Genomic DNA, 20,410 nt, shown 5'->3' with positions numbered 1-20,410 from the left:
ACTTTTACTACAAAAACAACCCTCCTAAAATCAGAGGGCTTCTTGGTCACAGTCCCACTGGTTACTTTTTTTTTTTTTTAAACTGTCTCTTTCCTTTCTTTCCCTCATCTAGAAAAAGACTAATTATCAGATAAATGTACTCAAACCATGGGGATCACAACTGTCAATAGCTTAATCTGATTCCTGCCAACAATATCTATTTTATTTACTGCATTACCTCCCCTCTCCCCTCAATAAAGCTGTGATATAGGGAATTCAAGCCAGACCAAGAGGAATTACACTTTGAATAGTTATCTATTTCTGGCACTCCTCAATTCGAATTGGTAAATGGAAGCCTGTTTCACCTACACTCAAAATTCTCTAACAAACCAAAACAAACAAATTAGAATTTAGGAGAAGAACAACTGCACTCCTTTATACAGAGAACTGGAAAAACATGAAAACATTTATCAGTAATGAATCCATCACTCTTACCTGTTTTCATAAAAGACAAACGCAAACAATAAAATAAAATTGCACTAGACTCAAATACATTAAGTGGAGGACCCAACGTCTACCACCGTATTTGGAGCCTAGCATATTCTTATTGGAAGTTGGAACAACTTAATGTAGGAATACAATAATTGCTTACTCAACTAACTAATGGGTTAGTCCCTGAGTATTAAACAGTAAGGGAGGTACACGATTTTAAAACACACATAAAAATATTTATGAAACAACTGTTACACGCCAGGCATCGTTCTAGGCATGGAGGACCTAGGGAACCTCTACCCCAGCAGGACAGCACGTGCAAAGTTACACTAATGTCATATTCTGAGGAACTCTGGGAAACCCTCCCTGATCAATAAATCACTCTACAAATCACAACTTGGATAAGAATGGCCACAGTGCTGGTTTCTGAGGAAATCTTATAAAACCCCAAGTGTTAAAGCCAAGCAAAGAAAATCTGTTCTATTCCCTAAGTGAATATAGCATCTCTTTGTTGACTAGTGGAACCTATGAAAATGTGTTGTTCAGAGTGATTTCCCACACATAGAAAGTAAGAACTTTTCTGAATCTAAACAAATATCGCCAACAGCTGTAGAAAAAACGTTAATATTTGGAATTTTATAAAACGAATTACTGAAAGTAAGGAAGTGGGTCAGGAACCTAAACAATGATACATGACCATTAGAAACAGCCCAGCACTTAGTTCTCCTGGCTGTTTCTGTTGGAAGACACAGCAAATTTTGTGGGCAAGCAGGGCACTCAGCTCACATATGACTGGTCTGCTCCAGAAGTACTTCCTAGCTGGAAAGAAAATGGACTCCAAGAATCAGTAAGTATCAAAGAATGAGGATTTAGAAGAAAGCCTAAAATACATTAAAATGCTGATGGGACTCTCTCTACAAGGTGAGATTCTGGATGAAAACTTTTCTTCTTCATACTTCTCTATTTTTCTACAATGGAAATAATCAGGAAAAATGATCAATGCTTTATGATCTAAGAATTCTCACAGTAAAATAAAATGCTACCCCATTTCTCAAATGCTACAAGACTACAATACTGAAAATACCCGAAGGAAAAATTATTTAATGCATCAAAAGACACAAGTGAAAGCTAAATGCTCTGCTTTTTTAAAGTGTCTTTTCTCTAAGTGATAAGATACAGGGAAATTTTGAATGCATTTTTTCCTGTGTTTACTAGTTCTTCCACAATGATTCCCTGTGTGATTGACAGAAGTATTGCTTAAATTATTATTTTCTACAAAGGTCAATTAGCCCTAACTTAATAAGATACTATAAATCCTACATTATTACTCAAAAAATAGACCCCAATAATAGACCACATATCAGTTCATTCTCCAACAACAAGTCTCGGAAATGCCTCCTAGACTGAATTATTTCCCTCTTTGAAAGGATCCATATAAGTTCAGAGAGGTCAGAATGTACAAACTCTTCTGAAATTAGCAATTTCAGCGGAACACAGGTCCCTGGTTCTCCACTGCTGCTACTCTGTGAGCAGATCAGCACCAAGTCGGATGAGTAAATGAAAGGACATGGTAACAGGTAGAAAATGGAGAGCAAGGTGGTTTGGTTTTTAAATCTCTTTCATATGACTTACACTGCAGGGGTAAAGTATTTCCTGATGATAGAAACACAACTGAACTCAGGGCCAGCTACCTCTTTTACGACAGGCTTTTAAGGCTTTTCTTAAGATGCGCTTTTCCTTCCTTCTGCTCTGAATCCCGTTTCCCAATAATCAAGTGGTAGGTTATGAAGCCAGAGAACAATTTGTTACGTCTATGAATCCCTCTGCCTGCAAGGCCAAGTTTCATCAGCACCCCCCTCCCCCTGCTGCAAGCAACTTGAAATATATGACTGTGTTCTTAGGTTAAGGTCAGTGGTCTGGGTTACAAACACGGGCAGAATGATTTCTATATGGGCAACAAAAAAAGCAAGAGCTTGGGCATCCTCAACAGAGTCATTTACACTCTACAGAGAAGACAGATGAGTGGGAGTCGCCCCCAGGTGTGAGGCGATGGAAGCTTCGGGGCTCTCAGGAGGATGCAGTTCTAGGACCACAAGCAAAAGAAGCCAAGAATGAGAGGATAACTTGAAATATGTGAGTCACAACCTTTGAAAGTACCTACAACCCTCAAGCACCTACTTCCCTCACTGGCCAGCGTCATTTCTTTTGGAGGCAGTCCTCCCAGTGGCTGGCTCGAGAGATTATTTTCAGCCTTCATTTTGAAGGCTCCTGCTGCCAACACCTGTCTCGATTGTCACTGGCTGACCCCTAAAGACGGAGAGTGCGATTCCCCAATATTAATGGACCCCAAGAGGACAATTCTTTCTGCCAGGCTCACAATGGGTAGGAAAGCCTTCAACTACCTGGCATTTCTTTTAATCAGTTATACTGCTTTGGGGCTCATTTTACAAAGCCATCTGGCTTTGCAGACATCAATGCAAGGACTATGAAAAACCCTCACTTTTTACTGCGGCCCCAGAAAGGGGAGAAATCCACTTCAAAGTGTGTTAAGCTCCCAGGGTTCTGGTGTAGAAATTTCTTGCTCCGATTCTTCATTGTTCAGACATCCAAGGAGCCTAGCCATCTAGGACATAAAAGAATTCTTCTGAAAGCACCATGTAAAATAAAGTGTTTGTTCAGTCACAGTGTCCCTACAAATGTGATCTTATGCTCCATGGCGGGGTGTCTAAGAAGATGAAAATGAAGGGGTCTCAACAGAGCTAGTGGAAGCCTGGTCAGATAAATGGGAGGTTGGGAGACATGAGCCGTCCTAAATTGGAGAACGCTGAGGTGCCCACCTTCCTATGAATATTCTACTCATTCTCACAAAATGTTCCACACCTCAGTTTGGCATTAAGGAGAAATGCTTTGACTTTTTTTTCCACGACTGAATACAACTGCAATTGTATTTAAAATATCTTTACTTTCTATTGCTTTGACAGGTTCACTTTTGAAGTTTTCTATTCATACATTTCAATAGTCCTATCCCTTTTTAAGAGACAGTGAGCTGGCTTTTAACAAATTCAATACTAGGAGAAGGGACCAATGGTATTTTATTTTTTTCTTTCTTTTTTTCTTTTTTTTTTTTTTTTTTACAAAGAGTTATTTCATTCATCAGAATTTAAATGCTAGCAGAAACTACAAAACTCTAGGAGACTGACACATCAACATTTAGATGTATAAAAATACTATGGGGATTAATACCTAGCAACCAGATTTAATGTACCATTTTAAAAAGTTATCCTCTGACATAACTAACCTGGAAGCTAAATGCAGCTGGAGGTTCATGTCACCAGCTCACAATAGGTTTCTCAAAAGAGGCAGTTATTTCTCTTTTGAGGAATGAGGGTCACTGACTACTGACCCAACGCTTCATGCAAATAAATGGAGCAGTCTCAACACATTTCTTAATGGCCAGAAGACCTGACAGCAGAAAGGACAAGTGCTTAGGTCACAATTACAGTTGATTTATAATTTCTGCAACGAGCCCAGGGACAGGGTGGGTCTTCATTCCGAAGGAACCTTATCTTCTCTGGTGATAATACACCTGACTTGCAACAGACCTGTTCAAGGCGAAGCAATATAGAAGAAGTCTCATCCTTGCATCTGATCTGCTGCAGCAATATTTTGTTCTACCTCTTACATGTTGGAGGCTTAACATATTCTAACAGTGAATTAAGGCAAAATAAAGATAGGAAACTGGTGATATTATATTTTGAGACAGTTTAAGATAGTATCACTCATAGGAAGGTAGTATTTAACAGGGGTAACATTTTAACAAGAACAAGAGAATCGTATTAAATAAGAACAGTATTAAGTGAAGTTACATTTTACTGTGGCCATTTGTAACATTTACAAATCTTAAATTGATAATGAATGTGTGCAAAATATTTACCTTGATTCAGTTTTAATTTTTAGTTGTAAGACTTTTTTCATCTTTTAAAAGTACAATGTCACATAAGGTTATTTTACTTCAGTTTGATCTAGATTAAGAACACCTATGAATTAAGGTGGGTTCTGGCCCTAAGGAATATTGCTTTGAACATAATACCTGAAATATTTTTGGAGGTACATCATTGTTCTTTGGCCATCACAGTAATACCAACACTTGCTTAGTATCTTCACGTAAGGTGGAGAGGCTGAACATAACTTTAGTTGATTCACTTAAATCCACACATATGATTATTTTTACCCAATGCTTCAGTTGTGGGGCATTTGCTTCCTCATTCCTTAAGTCCCGTGAACACTATTTTAATCATTCTAGCGCTTATATCTTCCCAGTTTATCACTTCAAGTCCTTGAAATCACAGTGACTTTTTGGCTATGATGGCGCACTTGCGGCAACTAGAATTCTTCTAGCTTCAAAAACAAAAAACTCTGTTTATTGCCTGTGGACTCTATTACAGCCACTCCAACCCCTGGTCACAAATGGTTATGTTTGTTTTACGAAAAAGGAGAAGTTCTCCATTCTAATTTAAACAATTCTATCTTCCAGAGTCTAAGCTTGGGCAGCCCTGGAGCAAATTAAAGGCTTAAATATTTGGTATATTATAAAAGAAACATTCCTTTATTATTAATCTTATGACATCCTTATTTATTGTTTACTTACTATGATTTTAAGTTCCTGTGATAGCCTACATATACTTAAAAACAACTTTATAATTAACAATACAGAATTTACACACATGCAGAATTATATTTAAAATATACTCTTACCTTTTTTTTAAAATCATAGTTGATTTACAATATTGTGTTAGTTTCAGGTGTACAGCAAAGTGATTCCGTTTATATATATATATGCATATATATGTAAATATATACATAAATTCTTTTTCAGATTCCTTTCCATTACAGGTTATTGCAAGATATATTCAATAAGCTTAATGGTAATTATAAGCTTGTTCAAAGGCTCATAATTAGCATTTCCTCTGTCACTTAAATTTCCACTATTGGCCAGCAGAAGTTCCTTCAGTTCTGTTCATCTCTTTATAGCGCCACACACTATTGAAAGCATCCCTTCTCTTTAGCAAAACAAAACAAAACCAACCAAAACACAAAAAAATCTGTTTTGAAACCAACAAATTGTTCCCTTATCCCAACTGTAGCAGCCAGTTATGTTCCCTGTGCTATACAGTAAATCTTTGTTAATTTATATCTTGTAGTGTGTATCTGTTAATCCCACACTCCTACTTTATCCCTCCCCCCTTCCCCTCTGGTAACCATAATTTTGTTTTCTATGTCTGTGAGTCTATTTCTGTTTTGTAAGTAAGTTCCTTTGTGTTATTGTTTAGATTCCACATGTAAGTGATATCATATAATATTTGATAAACATAAAAAGATACTTATGTTACCATCTTTGCCTATGTTGATGATGATTAAAACTTAAGTGCAGGAAACACAATTTGAGTTGGTCAAAATACAGCTTATTAGGAAACATGAGAAATGTGATATGCCTTTTATGTAGTACAGTTTATATCATGTGTCAACCTTTGATAAAACGTGATTGACTCATTTTTAAAAACATAATTATATTTTTCAAGTATATCACTCAATAATAATCACAATATATTATTTCACCATTTCCTTTTTGGCTATAGAACAAATTAATGGCTTTTTTTCTAATTAACCAAGTAAACATGGGTAGAACCTACATGGAGATGTCCCTTTACTTTCATAAGCAAAATACAGACCTCACGTGTAAATGCATATGTGTTCATTTGTGAGACAACATTACCATTATTTTAAATCACAGACAGTTTTAGAGTTTAGCTCCAATATTTCAAATGCCTTTAGAGAAATGTAAAGGTATTTATTACCTTAATACTATAACTAAAGTTTCCAAAAAAGCTATTAAGAATGTCAGGGAAAACAATTAAGTTAATATCACCTTAATATAAACTTAATGTTAAGAATTGTCAAAAACATAAAGTATTAGACAACTTTACCTCAAATTCCAAATGTGACAATTTCTTAAGTCAACATTTAATTTTAGAAAAACCAAATCATAAAAGATTGCAAAACACATAGTTTATTATACACTTCAGTTACAGTTCTTTGTTCACATTATCATATTTACACACCCCTCAACCAATCCAGGTATGGGTATACTTTATAGTTCGTTACATAAGCAGAAATACAAATTATTTACAAGCTCACTTTAGCTTTATTACAATCTAATTTTTAGACAGATTAAAATATGTCATGCCAAAAAAAAAAAAAAATGTCATGCCTGCATCCCCATTTTCACACCTTAGGGTAACTGTACAATCATCACAAAGTAAAGTCACATTTAAAGAATTAAAATTCATAGAAAAACCTTTAGGTAATCAATAAATATTTTCCAATTAGTAACATCAAGTAAAGAGATCCTCAAACTGAGAAATAATTTTTTGGCTTTATTTACATGTATTATTATATATTATATTCAAAATATTTAAGATAAAACTCCGCATCTTTAACTTTTAAATTTTAAGTTAACCAGATCAATATGAAACAAAAAATAAATGGCTAAAAACACCTATGAAAAGTGTGAAAAGCAGACCAGTGAGGGAGAACTTACCAGACATTACAACTCACTAGAAAGCCACTGCATTCAAAACAAAATGGTGTTGGCACAGAAATAGACAGAGATCAGAACAGAGAGGCCAGAAATAGATACAAATGTATATGGCATCTTTATATGTGACAAGGGTAACATTTCAATCCCATGAAAAATAAAGTTTCTCATAGTAACTAGGACTTAAGGAACTGGTTATCTAGGGGGAGAAAAAACAAAGAAAGATAGAATCCTACCTCATATCATGTACAAAACTTAAAACTGGAGTAAATCTCAATGCTTTTAAAAATGGGGAAGAATATTTACAAGAATACTTGTATGACCACGGGATGGACAATACCATCATAAGCAAAACAGATAATAGAAGCAATAAAGAAAAAGACAGACATAAATAATTACAAAACATAATAATAAGTAAGGATTTTCTTTTGGTAAAAGACATCATACACAGAGACAAGAACTATAAAGAACAATAAAGCTATATTTGCACATATGTAACGATAAAACACAATAAATACCTCCCAGAAACTGTGATGGGAAAACACCACCAAGTAAAAAAATGGGCAGTGAAAATAAATAGGAAATGAAGAAAAGGGAAATTCAAGTGAACAATAAACATATGAAAATATATTTAACATCAGAGGCAGTCAGTGAAGAACATGTAAATTAATGATCAGCGATAATAAGATTGGCAAGAATTAAAATAAACAGTGGCATCCAATGCTGGTGAGAATGCAGGAAATGGGCATTCTTATGTGCAAACGTGATTTGCTATTCCTTTGGGGAAAAGAATCTAGAAATACATATTAAAATTAAAAATACACATACCGTTTGACCAAGCAATTCCACTTCTGGGAATCTATCCTATAGGGAAAAAAAAAGGACCAGTATGTAAGGACATAGGTACAAAGATGTTTACTGCAGCATTGTTTGTTGTGGGGCAGAGGAAGAGGGGGGACTGGGAATAACATGACTGCCCATTAATGAGGAAATGTTTAAATGAAATGTGGAATATCTATAATATAGAATATTATGTATTATTAAAAAGAATGAGATAAATCTGTACATAGTGACTTGGAAGGCTGATAAGGTGAGAAAAGCAAATTGAAGGGCTATACTTCCATTATGAGAATGGCAACAACCACCAGAAGAAAACAATGGACATGCAGACGCTCACATGTACATGGAGTAAGGAATGGAAGAACACAGACCAGGCTAACAATGGCCACCCAGGATTGGGAGTGGGAACAGGGAATGGAAGGGATGGGGATTATTTACTTCCTCCTAGTGTCTCTCTGTGCTGTTTCACTAGTTACTATGAACACTATATTAACTTTACAACTTCAGAATACATTTAAGAAAAAAATATTAGCTTTTATTAGTGGTAGTAGAGCAGAAGGACTTCCAGACATTCATCTGTAGTAAAATAGTAGCCATTAAATAAATATTCCCTTCTTTGCTTATGCCAGTCACTGCAGTGTTCTTTTTTTTTTTTTTTTTTTTTGCGGTACGTGGGCCTCTCACTGTTGTGGCCTCTCCCGTTGCGCAGCACAGGCTCCGGACGCGCAGGCTCAGCGGCCATGGCTCACGGGCCCAGCCGCTCCGCGGCATGTGGGATCTTCCCGGACCGGGGCACGAACCCGTGTCGCCTGCATCGGCAGGCGGACTCTCAACCACTGCACCACCAGGGGAGCCCCCCACTGCAGTATTCATTTTTGATGGCTTGCCCAATATCCATTCTGTCTCTCTCCCATATGTGTATCAGCCATGTGGTTTGGGTGGGGTTGACTCCACCCCATTCCCAGAAATTCCTGAATGGTCTAAGCCAGTTCTGTCCACCAGAAATACAATTTGGAGTCACACAATTTTAAATTTTCTAGTAGTCACAGTAACCATGAAAACTGCTGGCAGCCATCTATGAGCTAGGAAGGAAGCCTGCCCTGGGATGAGGGAGAGACTGGGTCCTTGTGTCAACACTGAACCTCTGAATCAACCCTTGCAAGAAGCATGGACTTCTTAGTTACATTAGCTGGTAAATTTCCTTTATTTTTTTCAGCCACTTTGAGTTAGGTTTTCTGTTACTTGCAATCAAATGTATTCCAGTTGATAAACTCATCTATGGACTAAACAAATACTTCCTTCTTAAGCGAAATAACTCAAATGTTCAATATTTCTTCATTTGCAGTCAAGGCATGCTTTTGTTAAACTAGCCTTCCTTGATAACACCTTTAGGCAGCTTCTGAAAACATGCCCAGAGAAGATTTCCAAAGACGAATTCCTGATCATGCAGGGTAACTTTGCATGGTTACAACTCAGAGTATTTCTCCTTAAGACAATACAGACATAAGGCGTCAGAGCAATCAATTAGCTCCACTCTCATTCCACCCTCTTTGCTGACCCTCCCTTTCTAGACCAGTGTGTTCCACCTTTGGCACTATTACCATATTGGACAGATAAGTCTTTGTTGGGGGGTGGTGGTGTGTGGTTTCCTGTACACTGTAGGATGGCTAGCAGCATCCCTGGCCTCTCTCTACCCACTAAATGATAGGAGAAATCCCACCCCCACCCCAAGTAGTTGTGACAATCAAAAATGTCTCTAGACACTGTCAAATGTCTCCTTAGGGGACAAAATCACCTCTGGTTGAGAACCACTGTTCTAGACCAATAATTAGTTCTAATGTAGAACTGACCTTCATTATTTTACCACATGATGGCCTCCCCCCGCTCCCCCCACCCCGCAAGTGTCCCCTGCATCACAATCTTTCCAGGCATTATGGCCTTCTCCTCGACTAGACATGAATACGTGACCCTTGTCTGGCCATGCTCTTCCTCCTCTAATCCCCGCTTATGCTGAGCCCAAGCTCTCCACTGCAGGTCTTCTTTCCGGAAGAAATGTAGCTAGTCCCCTCTGACTTCAGCTTGACATCATTACCTGACCTGCTCCCTGAATCACCCACGCAACCATTTCTTTGAGCTTCTCTGAGGAGATATTTTCTCATTTGTGGTCACTCATTCCTCAATTCAGCCTTCCCCGGCTGGGTCAGCCACCTCCTCCATCAGTATATCGTGGGGGACAATTCCACCCCACTCTATCCACATTGTATCAACTCACACATTATTCTCCCTAATTCATCCCTAAGACTAAAGATAGGTTATAACCACTGGAAAATTCTTCATAGCTTCTCAAATTGATTGACAGATTTAATGCAATTCCAATAAAAATCTCAACAGGCTTTTTTGGATGGAAATTGACAAACTGATTCCAAAATTAAAGAACGTAGAATAGTCCAAACAATTTTGAAAAAAAAAAAGAACAAAGTTGGAAGATTAACGCTATCTGATATCTGAACTTATTATAAAGCTACAATAACCAAATCAGTGGGGTACTGATATAAAACAAACAGGCCATGATCCAGAATAGAAAGTCTGCAGATAGACACCCATATATGGACAAACAATTTTCAATAAAACTACAAAGAGATTCAGCAGAGAAAGGACAGTCTGTTCAACAAACGGTGCTGGAACAATTAGATACCTGTATGCAAGAACATAAACTTCGATCCATATTTTACCCATATACAAAATTAACTCAAAATAGATCATAGATGTAAAAATCTAAAATTATAAATCTTACGGAAAGAAAAAGGAGAAAACTTTTGTGACCCTGAGTCAGGCAAAGATGGCTTAGAGGCAACACCAAAACCATGAGCACTTACAGAACAAATTGATTATTTATACTTCATCAAAACTAAAAACTTTTGCTCTTTAATAGATGCTGTAAAGAGATTGAAAACACAAGCCACAAGCCGGGAGAAAACTTACCAGTCATGTATAACAGCTTTATTTATAATGGCCCCAAACTATAAGCAACCAAAATGTTCATCACTAAGTGGACGGATAATCAAACTATGGTGTATCCACCAATAGGATATTACTTAGAAATAAAAGTAAGGAACTATTAACATACGCTACAATAGAGCTGAATCTCAAAATAATTATGCCAAGTGAAATAAACCAGACAAAAAAGGGTACGAACGGTACTGTTCCATTCATTTAAAATTTTAGGAAATGCAAACTAATCTTTAGGGTTGGAAAATATTAGTACCTGTCTGATTGGGCATGTGAGGGCTGGGAGGAGGTAGCAATTACAAATCGGTAAGAGGCAACTTCTGGAGGAGATGGATATTTCAATACCTTCGCTATGGAGTCTGTTTCACAGGTGTGAATATACATATATGTCAATTTATGATATTGTGTATTTTAAGTGCAATTTATGGTATGCCAATTATAGGTCAATCAAGCTTTTTCTTTTTCTTTTTTTTTTTTTTTTTAAAGGGGAGAGAGGAGCACTGTTAGTTGTTGGGGAAAACATTAACTGCTAGACCATGTAGGGTTATGCTGCTGTTGGGACACCCTAAATTGGTTCATGCTATACATGGGATTTCATAAGAGGAAGTGGTTTTGTTGTTTTAATTTCTTTTGTGGTTTAATACAAATAGAATTCACAATTCCTGGGTACTTAACATAATACAGCCTAGGTGATGTTAAACAGTAGATAAAAGGTCCATGGGTGGGAAGAGACTACACAGAGCCTTGAGAAGTACCGATCTGAACTATGTTTGCTTTAATTCTCCTTTTAAGTATCTCCCCATATAACCACCACCATCACCACCCCCTGCTGTGGTCTTAAGGATGTGTCCAACCAACATCTTCCAGCAAAAAAAAAAAATTAGAATAGAGCCAAGTGGCCTGAAATCTCAGAGATAATAATTAAGTAACATGCTTTTTAACAGATGTTTGATGACATTATTTTTCCCCATGATTCTACCAGAATCAACTGCATTTACATACAAATTGGTAATACCTTAGAATCCCAGCTAAAAAAAGCCACCGTTGTTCCCCTAAGACATGAAACCATGTACTGATCTATTAATTTCATTTCAGTGTATGATGTCAAGTGCATTTTAAAAATATACTCCACGGCTTCCAAGGGCTTCCTTAATCCACAAGGACTGGTTTTAGAGTTTAAACTAATTTATCATAGACATTAAAAAACCTTCTGCTTACTCTCCCAGGTAATTGATTCTTGATTTGCTAAGATACTAAACACTATTCTTTACACCCTGAAATACCAAACCCCTGGTGAACTCACTCATACGCCCCATGCAGAGCAAATCCTCTCGGCCGAGAGGCCAAGGGAAGCCCGGGAAAGCAGCCCACTCCCTCCCTTGGACCCACTGCCAGCCCAGGGGGACGTCCCCCACTGCCCCTGCAGTAAACATCCTTTGTTCCACAGCAGTGACACGGGGATGTCAGAGGGTGCCAACTTCTCCAAGAAAATGCCCTCCTCGGTTTTTGAAAAATACAAATAAATCCAAAAGACAACCTCTGCCTCAAAGCCGACCTTCCCAAGTAAAAGCACACACCTCCACCACCAGTAACAGTAGAATCAGCATTGGAAAATCGGGGTTTAGTAGGAGCTCAGCAACCAGGGCTAATGTCACCACGAGGTTAATCTCACTGATCTCTAGGACACGACAGAAGTTAGAAATCATTTTTCCTGCACAGTGAAAAGCACAACGCCTAGAGCAAATTAATATTTTCTAATAGGGAAGAACAATTTCACCTAAGCATCTACAAAACAGGCAAATACTTCTTGAAAGATTACTTTATAGTTCTAGAAAAGGGGCATTTAAAAATTCTTCCCCTCGATATATTATGCCTATTTAAATTTAGTATCATTAGAATTTTCATTCTTAAAAAAAAAATTTTAATTTACCCTTCCATGCTAGGCACCCGTTTCCACATGCCGATAAAATTCATAGAATATACTCTTTTTTTTGGCGGTACGCGGGCCTCTCACCGTTGTAGCCTCTCCCGTTGCGGAGCACAGGCTCCGGACGCGCAGGCTCAGCGGCCATTGCTCACGGGCCCAGCCGCTCCGCGGCATGTGGGATCTTCCCGGATCGGGGCACGAACCCGTGTCCCCTGCATCGGCAGGCGGACTCTCAACCACTGCGCCACCAGGGAAGCCCCATAGAATATACTTAATAAAACATTTTCTTCTCATGCAATTGTATTTACAGAACTGTCTGCATACAATTTTCTTATGCTATGAGTCAAAAGATACCTGGGTGATGTCTGAGGTGAAGCAGAGTCCAGAGGCCACTGGGAAGAGAGGGGTAGAGCACTGGCATGTTCTATGGGGCACGTCTTACGTTCCAACACAGAAGCATGGAAAAGCCCTAATCCTCGTCTTCATCCCAGAAGAGGTGACTTTATATAACAACATGTTCAAAGACAAGGCATGTGTATTCAGATGAAAGAGATGACCTGCCAGAATTCTTAGAAGCTGAGGCCTCTACTGCCGAAAAACAGAGAAGGAAACCCTAGGATATTTTCCCCCCAGTCACTTACGTTTGACAGTCAGCTGCCACAAAGAGTCAAAGAGCGGGGTTTCTAATTCTCAGGAGTCAGAATGGCAGAGGAAAAAGTAGAGATTCTAAGGAGGAACACCAAGACATGAGCAAAATCTTCTAGCCACAACCGACCTCGACGGTTCCCCTCAGAGAGCCCGACTTACTATACAACAGGGTCAGGAGAACAATACAGAATTCAGCTGCCCTGCTCACATGTCTCACTGGGCGATGGGCTCCTTTGGGGACTGCCAGTTACCACAGTGGGGACTGCCGTACCCACCAGTGCAGCCATCACTAGTCTCATGACAAGTCTGAGTAAACTCAGTATCCTGGTGGTGCTGGTATGTGACAAGGTTTTCCCTCTGGTTGCAGTTTTAAGTGTAAACTCTTAAGAAGAGTTTGAGGCCATGCTTTCCAAAATGTTCAAAGAAACCATGACGAGCAGGGTGAAGTCAAGTGCACTCTGTGAGGTCTACCCTTTACATGACCCATACTGTGGATGTCGATGCTGTAATTCATGTCTTTATAGAACAAAACGCTACCACACCCTCGCTCATTATCTTTTTCTAACTCAAATGTATTGCCCTGAAGAAGGAAAATTTGCTTTCCATTCGCTGGTGGGTGGGACCCCTAAACTGTGGCCACAGTTCACAGTGAAGAAACAGTCTGAGCACAAGCAAATCTCAAGTCCTCCGAGTTGTTGGTTCTTCACTTACCAAACAAAGGTATTTAAAATTAGTTTTCTGTTAAGGTTTCTTCCAGCTCTGAAATCCCAGGATTAAACTTTTCTAAGTGGACATCTATAATATCCCACTTCATTTTCCTCAGTACCTGTCTGTCTCAAAACACAGTTTCAAGAAGTAACCTATATACTATGTTGAGAAGGATGGGCAGGTTTCTAGTGATGGATTATCCTAGAAGAGGGGCCACTGAGCACAGGGAGTTCCCTCTCAGCTTCATGATACACAACATGTGTGGGGTCTGTCTCCCTCACACACCTAGAAACCTCCTGATACCAGTGTTGACTGTGGAGGGACACAGGAAAGATCTACCCAAGGACACGGGGTTCAGCCACCCTATGTAACACCTCTCCCCTGATGGAAGGGCTGGTAAACAAAGGTGTCCCCCCACCCCAGAAAATGCTACTCAAATAATCTGGCTTTAAGGGAGCTTCCTCAGCCTACTGGCAGTCTTTTGCCTAATGCTATCGGACAAAAATAAGTCGGAGGGGGGCCTTAATTCCCATTGTGTTTTATTTAATAAAATACTTACATAGAGCTTACTGCATGCCAGGCACGGTTATAAACATTTTACAGATATTAACTAATTTAATCCTCAAAACATTCCAGGATAGAATAGCATACATACTTTTTTTTTTTTTTTTTCCCCAGTACGCGGGCCTCTCACTGTTGTGGCCTCTCCCGTTGCGGAGCACAGGCTCCGGACACGCAGGCTCAGCGGCCATGGCTCACGGGCCCAGCCGCTCTGCAGCATGTGGGATCTTCCCGGACCGGGGCACGAACCCGTGTCGCCTGCATCGGCAGGCGGACTCTCAACCACTGCGCCACCAGGGAAGCCCTGCATACATACTTTTATGGATGAGGAAACAGAGACACATAGAGGTTAAGTAACCTTCTGAAGGTCACAGGCTGGTTAAACAGCAGAGGTAGGATTGAACCCAGGCCGTGTGACTCTGAAATGCCTACTGAATAACAGACCTGAGAAGGGGGCTTTTAGTGAGAAAGTGCAGGCACCCACCTGCTGCAGTGGGCCACCCTCCACAAGGCTTGCTGAAAAGATGCTCACTGAAAAAGTCTCCAAATTCCTGTCTGACTCAGGCTTGCTATAAAGTCATTCTGAGAAATATGAAATAGAGAATTTACCCTCATGCCTTTGGACATCCAGAAGCCCGCTTTGCCATTACACACACCCTGATGCTCTCCTGAGAACAGCAGTTCTCATCTAGGGGTGGCATTTTAGATTCACCCTGAGAATGGGCTGAAAGTCCACAAGCCTCGGTGCTCCCCCTGCCTCTGCCCCCAATGCACATACGCGCAGATTCTGATTTGTACTCCCAAGTGTATTTGGAAATGTGCGCGCGCGCGCGCACACACACACGTATTTTGATAAACCTCCCTAGGCGACCCAACTCTCCCTCCCACGGAGCAAAACTAAGGTCTTCCTAATAATTTTCAAAGGTGAGAAGATCGATCCTACATTGTTTCTATCTCCCAGGTCTCCTCCCCCCAGCCCCCTCACAGAAGATGAATGCAGGCGTGATACAGGATGCTGCAAATACATACCAAATACCAAACTGGCTATTCGATGAATATATAAATGCAATTGACATTCTTTCACAGTCTGAAATCCTCTCTTTACTCTCAGGATATATTACACCATTCTGCTTTTATATAAACATGCCACTTTAAATGCTAATTCAGATGCAACACTCAATTTTTTCTTCATTTTGTTGCTGGGTTTCTAACATTCAAAATGACACTGGACTTCCATTTGGCTTCAACGATAGGCATTTTGAATTCTTGTTGTTTCAATATTTGTAGGGGTAGGAGGGAAGAAAGTACTAAGAAGAAAACTAAATTTATTTTAAAACTTATCCAAATACAGTTTACATGCCCTTTATTTTGCTTGAATTAAGCCCTTTCCCTCTCTTTCAGAAAATGTTACCTTCACCTTACTGAAAATCTCGTAAATCTAATTTGACTCCGTTGTAAAACCAAGGTGATTGCCTCTCCTTGCATTCTAGAAATAACCTCATTTTACTCAAACTGCTTTTCTAAACAGCCCATCAAGGCAGCATGCTCTGGCTGAAATACAACTGGCCTGAACATACGTCTTCTTTTTGAAAAATACACACACCTACAGATGCCAATGACATCCACGTGAGCCTCTCCAATTACACAGAAGGTCACTTCCTATCTCGTCTCAAAATGAGGAATTTCAACCTAAGAAATATCCTAATCCAGTGCACCCAGTTCAATCTAATTACAGTGAGACAAACTGTCTTCTGAGTCCAGCAGGCCCCGCTCCACCCAGAAGCTTCCAGTAACCCTCGGGGTCCTCTGCCTCTGTCATCCTAGGCACTGTGACAACACTCTCTCCCTCTGTGGCTCACTCCATTCTTCCATCCCACCCAAACACCCTTTCCTGCTCCTGCCCAAGAGAGACAATATGGGAAAGACGTGAGACAAGTTTATCACCTTTTTCATATACTTGTTAACTTATCCATGTGGCAAAATGGTTCTTGACAACAGCTCTCCTTGTCTGTCGCCAGACCACCAGAAGCATCCCATTAATGACTCCCGTTCTGCTGTGCTAAATGCAGCTCAGCAACACCCGTGCCCAAAGGTATGTACATTTCAATGAGACGCGGAGGAGAAAAGACCTTTAATATCCAACTGAATGAACTTCAGTTCTTACAGATCCAACTGAATGGATGTCTGGCACTGTGGTAAGTGTGTTTTAAGATGCCTGTTTTCTTTGTGGAGAGGAAGATGGACCTCCTAGCACACCTGAAACCATTATATGCCAGCAGCACCTCACCCTACGTAGTCCGTGGCCAGCCCTACTGGACCCCAACCATTTCAGAATAATGATAAAAGGAAAAGGGGAATGGAGAAGGGACAAAACTCTATGGAGAGAAATAGTTGCGAAACACTAGTATTGCTGCTAGGTTGAGAAATTGAAATTAAACCGAGAAGACTCCTAAATTACTTTTTTTTTTTTTTTTTTTGCGGTACGCGGGCCTCTCACTGTTGTGGCCTCTCCCGTTGCGGAGCACAGGCTCCGGACATGCAGGCTCAGCGGCCATGGCTCACGGGCCCAGCCGCTCCGCGGCATGTGGGATCTTACCGGACCGGGGCACGAACCCATGTTCCCTGCATCGGCAGACGGACTCTCAACCACTGCGCCACCAGGGAAGCCCCCTAAATTACTTCTAATACTTTCAATACTCCCAGAAATTCCTCAGCACGCAGAAACATACTTCTCCAGGCCTTCCGTGCTTTGGGTTTCTGCTGCTAGATGTGTGGCCAAACAACATAAAGCCAAGAAACTAACTGACCAGATGTCAGTCACTGTTCTACTGAAATAAAGTGATAACTGCAGATAGTCCTACGGATCCCTGAACTACAGGGCTCCATGAAACAATGCACTCATGCTCACAATTAAAAGACATAGAAGAAAGGCTATTTTAATTTTGGGTAGCAAGGAGAATTTACTTGCTAAGAAGAGATAGTGCAGTTACATTCTCTGTGCAGGGGGCTTGGGGGGGGTGTTTAAAGATCATTAAAAATCAACATTGGAGGAGGCAAGGGAGCTGGCCCCAGCCAATTTCCTGCCCCTCTCTCCAGGGAATTCGGAGAAGAAAAGAAGCTCCCTCTGTACTAGAGAGCTGTTTATTTGAGCAATTAACAAAACATGAGGGGGTCCTTTAAAATTAAAGGGGACCTTGGTTTTGCTCTGAACCATCCATTAGCTCACACCTTGGGCTTTTACCCTTTTTCCACTTTCCCTGTCAGAAAACAACCACCACCCAGAGAGCTTTGCCACTTAGAAATGTCATTTTAGGACCCAAGTTCAAAAAACTAGTTAAGGGACCCACAACACTAGGAACTTTTTAATAAATATGGATAGTTTAGATTCGCTGTTAGAAATTTTACAAGATAAATGTCTTGTATTTGGAATTTGCTTTTAACTTTTCCTCAGCATTGTTTGTTTTTTATAATTATACTTGTTGACACATCTTCTTTAGTTCAATCATCCTACCCGCCATACAGTATTTCATTGTATGACTGTATCATAATTTATTCAAAGGATATACAGATTTTGACAGGTAGCTGAGAGGAAAGGGAGCAGAGAGTATGGCAACTTTTGTTCCAAGGAGAAAGACAAGAACATGCTAGAAGAATCTGGGAAAATGGCTACTCTTTGTAAGGAGAAGACAGCTAGCTAAAATCCACCCATACAGGGAGCCAGAGTAGAAACGGGATTTGGGACCTTGAAGTTGGTAAAGGGCTGGAAGAGCCTCTGGAAAACTGATCCGGGGTCACTTGGTTTTTTAGTAACATCAGGTCTAGAAAGAAGTTCCCTTGATCTCTCTTGTCTGCTGACCTTTGCACCATTAAAAAAAGAAAAGCCACATCATTGTCTTTGCAACCTTTTAAAACACATGTGAAACACAGACTTCAAATTATTCCTTGAGAAAATGATCATAAATTACAAATTAGTGGGGATCTGGATTACTTTTTTTCTAGAAAGAATATAGGTTGCTTTTTTATCCTTTTCAATTAGTAATAAAAAGAAAAGCCTATTTTCTGTGTTCTTTTATTTGTAAAGGCTTTAACTGTTATATGATATATACATGCTTTATATAACAAATATGTTTTTATCACATGATTCCAGACATTGTCTATAAGCTTACTTAAAATTTTTTATAGACAATACTAAAATTTTTTAAAAATATGATAAATCTATGTGTCTGAATGATGAAAGTGCATTTTTAAAATATTACCCTTCAAGGCATACACATTAAAAGTGGCAGATATAACAAAATCAGGTGCCTTCTTCCAAGAGCACAGCTTTTCTGAAGGTACACCCCCTCTGACAAGTTCAGTCGCATTGCCGGGTACCATAGACAATGAGGAATACATCACATTGCACAGTTGCTTGCTGTTGACATGGAAATACAACTCAACAGAAGAGCAGGATCAAATCCTCAATCTTTCTGGGAGAAGGTAATAAAAGACTTGAAAGCATTTATGCAGTAAATAAACAGAGGAAGTGTTAACAGGTTTAATGATCAGGTACCATGATGCGGGCTAGCACCCGTACCTAATAAAAACACACCTGTGCTCTTCTTCATCAGATTTGTATTAAAATCACTCGAGCATTTATCTTATAAGTATTTTCTTTTTCTCAAAGTCATAAAAGAACCTTGCATGAGGAGAGTAATGACTGGCATCCTGTGTGGTGGTCACTGAAAACTCAGAGTGGCATTACATCCCAGAACATCTATGTCATAAGTCATTAATTCTTTGGGGAATACTTGTATTTAATAGAAAATTTAAAAATAGCATGTTTATTTCTTGTTTGCTTTACTTGCAATTATTAAGTTTTCCAAAATTCACTTAAAAAGGTAGATTTATGTTGACATATATATATATATATATATATATATATATATATATATGATTTTTATTCCCATCATCTGATTGATAGAGCAACTGATTTTTATTACGAGGGGATTTTAATTGGCTTAAATGTAATTCTATCTTACTAAGTATTCAAAGCATGTACTCCAAACAAACTGATGCCATCATCACTATTTTTTTTTTATTAAAGAGTCCATGCTCTCAAACAGAGAAATTTAAATATTTTCCTTACCATGTATTTCCCCCATCAACTCATGGCTATCAGCTAACATGAACAGAATTGAGACTTACACAAGCGCAAAAGGAGATATGGCCCTTCAGTAGGTATAAGGAATCTACTTTGCTAACTAACATTATTGTAATAATAATTTATAGGAAACATACTAACTTAAACAGGAAAAAAAAAAGCACCATTTATCATAAAGGCTAAAAGGAAGCTCTGACTAAAGTTCTAAAGTTCTTAAATAAAGTATACAAGACAAGCCTAAGATGCTTTAAGCATACAAAATTATGAAGGAAAAGAGATTTTTGTCTACAAAGATATTTTATGTAGATATTTCTGTTTTTCTTGTTTCTGATTTCTCATCATGTTGGGAAATATCAAAAAGTTTAAACTTTTACAAGCCTAGGCAAAAGAGTCCTAATCTTAATGCAGGAGATTGGAAGTTTTTCATTCTAAGGACATTTCCGATGCTAAACTATTAGGCCATTAACCTGTAGTGTCCAGAGATGTAAGCTGGGAGCGAGTGAAAATT

The 20,410-nt window shown here is 39.1% G+C and overlaps 1 protein-coding gene across 3 annotated transcripts in view; it reads right to left on the bottom strand.

Moving 5' to 3' along the window:
- Nucleotides 1-20,410, bottom strand: part of MAST4 (microtubule associated serine/threonine kinase family member 4) — a 568,618-nt gene that overhangs the window by 242,190 nt on the left and 306,018 nt on the right. The window contains exon 5 of one of the 3 annotated variants that reach the window (XM_073802173.1): nt 7,895-7,930. The exons of the other annotated variants lie outside the window; for them this stretch is intronic. Coding sequence (XP_073658274.1) covers nt 7,895-7,930 — 36 coding nt within the window. The remainder of the gene's footprint in view (nt 1-7,894; nt 7,931-20,410) is intronic. 3 annotated transcript variants of the gene reach the window in all.

This window comes from Tursiops truncatus, chromosome 3 (genome assembly GCF_011762595.2).
Source record: "Tursiops truncatus isolate mTurTru1 chromosome 3, mTurTru1.mat.Y, whole genome shotgun sequence".
NCBI classification, from domain to species: domain Eukaryota; kingdom Metazoa; phylum Chordata; class Mammalia; order Artiodactyla; family Delphinidae; genus Tursiops; species Tursiops truncatus.
This window is presented reverse-complemented; position numbering and strand designations above follow the sequence as displayed.